The 5,233-nt window shown below is 54.5% G+C and overlaps 1 protein-coding gene across 1 annotated transcript in view; it reads right to left on the reverse strand.

Moving 5' to 3' along the window:
• Positions 1 to 1,520, reverse strand: part of SLC16A2 (solute carrier family 16, member 2 (thyroid hormone transporter)) — a gene marked incomplete at its 5' end in the record, with an annotated part of 7,561 nt that extends 6,041 nt beyond the window's left edge. Inside the window, one exon of the mRNA XM_009579338.1 lies at positions 1,376 to 1,520. Coding sequence (XP_009577633.1) covers positions 1,376 to 1,520 — 145 coding nt within the window. The remainder of the gene's footprint in view (positions 1 to 1,375) is intronic.
• Positions 1,521 to 5,233: the final 3,713 nt, after the last annotated feature.

Below are 5,233 nucleotides of genomic sequence, written 5' to 3' on the forward strand. Positions count from 1 at the left end.
GGGGGAAGAAAGTCCAAGCTTTGTTGATTAGAAGGAAAGCAAGATTACATGGGAAGCACCTGTGATCCGCCCTGCCAGGAGCCCGGGCATACCTTCCCTCAGGACCGACTGCACTTTCTCCAATGACTATTATCTTTTGAAATACAAAGGGGTGGCATCTGCGGAGGAAGTCGCGGAGGGTGGTTCCTTCCACGCCGCTGCCCGTGCTGCTGACCGAGATGGTTTTAGCATCCCAAGTCCCCCGGCTGCCATCGGCCCCAGTCCCCGGGGCTTTGCCAGGAGGCTCAGAAGCTGCCTCCCCCCTCCCAGTGTAAGGGGGAGCTCCCGCAGCCGGGGACCCATCACAGAGGGAACCAGGGTTGGGGTGAGCACGAGGGTCTCGTTGACCAGGGTAAAAGGGAGCTGGCGTCCCACCGCCCCGCGCGGGCAGGGTGGGCAGGGAGGAGCCCAGCGCAGGCAAGTCGCCCTTCGGGAAACTAGTGTGTATTTGCTTTAAAAAAACCCACTTCTTGAAGCATTTTAATTAAAACAATATTGATTTTAACTGAAATCCTACCAAAACAATGTTTTTATTCAGAAAAACTGGGGCAAATGATGCTTTGGAGGGTGTTTCCACGGAGCCTTTGAGGCTCCATTTAACAAGTGCCACATAAAGGACCCCAGAGGTGACCTCTTTTTGCTCCCACAAAGATGCAAATGTCTTGGGCTGGAAAGATTCTCACATTGAAGCGGGTACACCTGCCATCCAAATGCACGTCGGCGAGCGCCTGCCAGCAGAAACTCACAGCACGGGATCAGCCGTGGAAAACGAGGAGCAGCAATCGCCCCGCGCTGCCGCGAACGCCCGAGCCGGCGCAGGAACAGCACGAACTGCTCCAAACCCCGTCTGCATCCCCGTCCCCGACTGCCCTGCATGGAAACTCCGTTTTGCCTGGTGTAACCCATCAAATACTATTTTAAGCATTAATTTACTTTCAGTACCAAATGTGAAATTGGTTGCAAAGGAGAATGGTTTTGTCCACGAGCGTCTCTTTGGAGCTGCCCGCAAGAGGCGCGCCAACTTCTCGCTGCCTGTTTTAAAGATCAAATGAAGGACCTGAGGGCTGAAATCCCATAAAATGAAGTCCCTCGCTCAGGTAAAAGTCACTCTCTTGTTATGTAAGGACAAAAGGGCAACTTGGCTCAATTTGGAGAGAAACAGGCTGCGTGCACGTGGGCTGCACGTGGGCTGTAGGGATGCCAGGAGACCTCATCTGGATGGAAACCACCTGCTTTGCCCCAAAAGGCAGCAGCAGTGTATAGGCAGGGGGGGTTGCAGGGAACAGTGAGGAAGAGGAGTTCGCTGAAGAGCTGGACGGCCCCTCTGTAGCCTTACTTGGTGAAGGAGCTGGAGAGGAGTCCGATGAAGGCGATGGCAGCTCCCGAGGCTGCCGTGGGCCTGCAGCCGATCCGATCGGTGAAGATGCTGACGATGGGAGAGCAGAAAAAAATCATGCCCATGGCCAAGGAGCCGACCCATGCTAGGGAGAGAGAGAAGAGAGGTGACGCTCAGGGTGGGACATCAAACAGAAGGAGAACAACCAGGGACCGAGTCCAGCTTTGAAGGTGGTCTCAGCAGAGAGGCAGCCGCATCACACCGTTAATTAACAGTGCAGCTCATAAATAACACGGTTACCTCCCGCGCTGCCCGCCGGCGTCAGGGCCGGGGCGCAATCTGCAGCGTCTCGCTGTTCGCCCGTGCGATGGAGGCACGGCCAGGTTTTCCTTTTACTCCCCTCCGCTGGGTTCCTACGGGTCCTAGGGAAGGCACCGAGCTTTCAACGCTTTTTTCTAACGGCCCTTGCTGTGCGTGTAATGACGCCTCCACTGCTGCTGCTTCCACAGGGGACATCTCCACGGCCAAAAGCCCCCCGAGCTCCTCCGAGCCCTCTCCTCCCTGGCTTCGGCCATGAAGAATTTCATATCTTGAGTTACGGCTTTGCATTTCCAGGTACCACCCTCATCCATCACTGCTCCCCGCTCCCCAGAGCCAGGACTGCCTCACCTCCCCCTCACCCCGCGTTCCGCGGGGATTTCTCGTTGCAGCTGAGCTGATGGGAGACACAAGGTTGTGCCAGGCGATGCCCAGGCAGGACTGTGATCTTGTATCTCCTTCTGGAGAAAACCACTGGCTGCCTGGCCGTCTTTTTTCAGAAACTTTTATTATTCGCAGATTATTTCAGCCCGTCATCTTCTCCCTGCCCTCCACCTTCTCTCTTCAATGGTTTCTGTGACTATTTTGGGGAGGAAAGGCAGGCTTTCAAGAAAAGCAATGTGGTAAGGAAACAAATCTCAGTCTGCCAGCTCTGAGGAGAAGCAAGAGGTCCCCTCGGTGGGGCGCGGGGCAGGGCAGGATGGACAGACGGACAAGGGGCCCCCAGCCCTACCCAGCACCCAAGCCGGGGGACCTCCTGGAGCATCTCCCAGCCCCAGGCGCTGGCTCTGGGCACCGAGCGCGATCTGCCCCGCACAGGCCCCAGGACATGCGCTCCTTGCTTTTTTTATTCTTTTTTTTGGGTTGTTTTTTTTTTGCACCCAAACCGAGCGCTCTGCAACCCCTTTTAGCACAGCCCCGCACAATAACAACCCGTCCTTCAAGAGCCGTGAGATTTTCAGAAAATAGCCAGGTCCCTATTAAAAGCAAATCCCAGCTATAAAACAGCCTCTCCAACCTCTGCCTTTCAAAAAGGACCACACAAAGAAGCCCTCGCTAGCCTGGGAAGAGCTGACCCTTCCAAATTAATTATAAGTTCGCAAGGACCCAATTTACCCCGAAGTCTTCCTTAATAAATGCCGAGCGGAGCAATAAAAAGCAAAGCGAGGGCTGCGCGGGAGCCTTGTGGGACTCGCCGGGCTCTCGTCTCGACACCAGGCGGAATGCAAAAGGACGAGGGCGAGGGAGAGGACCCCCCCTCTCCGGCTGATTTTTTTGGCTATAAACACAAGGCACAGTGTAATGAAAGTCCTTCTAATAGGATTAGGTGGCACGGCTCCAAAGAGCCGTCCAAAACAGCTCCGAGAGGGGGTGAGGGGTGGGAGCAACGCCAAGATGGGGAAGGCTCATTAAATTGGATAATATACTTCCAGAAATGTTCCTTCTACTCCAGCCAAGGCAGTAAAACGTTAGATGGCCCCGTCATGTTTGAAGTTTGTTATTTTTGGAAATTACTTTAAGAAACGCGGAAATAAAAGCATAAAGCAAAGTATTAAATTTAAAGGGCCAGATTCTGATCTTAATAACTCAGAGATTTACATGCAAATAAGCAGTATCAATCTCTGGCCCCAAAAATGCACACTCACCTGCGGAGATCAAAGCAAACCCGGGGCGAGAGGCTCAGCAACGGGCGCTTAAAAGCTCCTCCAGCTTTGGGTTTGTAAAAAGGAGATATCACTCAATTAAAATCGGTAAACACAAAAAAAGAGTCCCGTGGCAAATTGCTCTACCTTAGAGAAAGGGCTTACCACAAGCAATGAATAAAAATAGGCTTGGGGAAGAACATCAAGTTAAAATTAGTAAGAACAATAGCCTCACTTCCAGAGCGGGGTTTTGTCTTCCCAGCGCTTCCCAGCGAAGCCCCGGGAAGCCGGGAGAGCTGGGCGAGCTCCAGCGCTGGAAGGAAACCTCGGCAAAATCTGGGGGCAGGAGAAAGCCGCCTCGGCCCCGGCTCCGGTCCTGGCGTGATTCCCACCGAAACAGCCCCCAGAGAGCGATTGCACAATTTACCCCCCTCGTTTCATCCCCCGCGCGACGGCGGTGATCTCCTTTCAGCTGGGTCGGGGCAAGGCTGGAGGAAAGCCATGGCAGAAAACCACGGCTTGGAAAAAAAAACGGGGTTCAGGTGAAGTGTCGCCCCAAACCTGCCCCTTCGGACACGGAGCCGGAGTCCCTGGACCCCTCCAGGGGATGAAGGGTTTATTTTTGGTAATCTGTGTATTGATGTTTCTCCTGGACTGTCCCGGAGGTGAAGGGCAGGGGCAGCCATTCCTCCGGTGGAAACCAGACGGGGCTTAACCAGCCTGAGTCAGGGCTTCCCTTCGGCAGCTCCTCAGAAGCTGGAGAACTCCTGGAGAAGTTACGACTTGATTTAAAGCCCACAGGGGGAAAAGAAAAAAAAAAAGGGAATCTTTGCTTCTGATTTCCATGGGGTTTGGATGAGATGGTTAATTCCTAGCCCGGCCACACCTCGCAACCCTCTGTGGCTGATAATCTGGGCGAAATATTGAAACACACAAAGACAAGCCCCCACAAGAGGCGCGAAGCCTTATCAGCCACGCGGTGCGATCAAGCAGATCCTAAAAGAAACGATGGACCGAATCCAGCTGAGGACGAGGCTGGAAGGAGCTCAAGAGCTGTGCAGAATTTGGATAGGAGTCGGGTTAAGACTTGATCGAGTCTCGAGCCGTAAGTCCAACCACCTCCTGTGGTGCCAGCTGAAGGGGCTGGTTTCGGAGCTGCCGTGGCGGGACCCAGCTGGTGATGGCCGAGAAACCCCCTCTCCAAGGGATGCCTTTACAGAAACACCAAAGGCTTCAGAAACCACTTTTTTAGTTAAAAAAAGGCATTTAAAGCACTCTCCTTTTGCGAGGGGGAATGAAGATGACTTCTGATTTGGGGGCCGGCAATATTAGAGGTGGCTCAACGCGTGCCGTCCCTCCCCGAGAGCCACCTCTCCGCTGACCCTGCTTGGCACTGCAAGTTACGCCGAGACCATCCACGTCCATGCCACCCTGCTCCCACCCGCAGCCCCTCCTGAAGGCCATAAAACAGCAGCTGGGGAGCTGTGACCCCCCAGGTGCACGCACCCCACTCCTCGCTGCTTCCTCCGGCAGGGATGGCAGCGGGCTGGGGGACGGCAGCCGCCCGAGGTGCCGCTCGAGCCCAGGCCACCTGCAGCCCTGGATTCCTCCAGAGCTAATGGAACCTTCCTGGTGGTCCTGAGGATGCTCTGGGGTATGGGAAGAGCCCTTTGCTGGAGGAGAAAGGTTGACCAAGGAGAGCATCCCACCAGCAGCTCTCCCACAGCGTGATCGCACAAGGGGTAAAGCTCCAGCTAAAGTTCCCCAAATTGCTCCTTCCAACCAAAGACAGCCAAACTGTTGGCCTGTGGCAGGTCCAAAGCAACGTGGCCTTCAACACGGACACGTTGAAGATCTCCAAAGGGAACAGTGACGCAGTGGTGTAGGAGATGTGGAT

This window comes from Fulmarus glacialis, unplaced genomic scaffold, assembly GCF_000690835.1.
Source record: "Fulmarus glacialis isolate BGI_N327 unplaced genomic scaffold, ASM69083v1 scaffold21066, whole genome shotgun sequence".
Lineage (NCBI taxonomy): Eukaryota > Metazoa > Chordata > Aves > Procellariiformes > Procellariidae > Fulmarus > Fulmarus glacialis.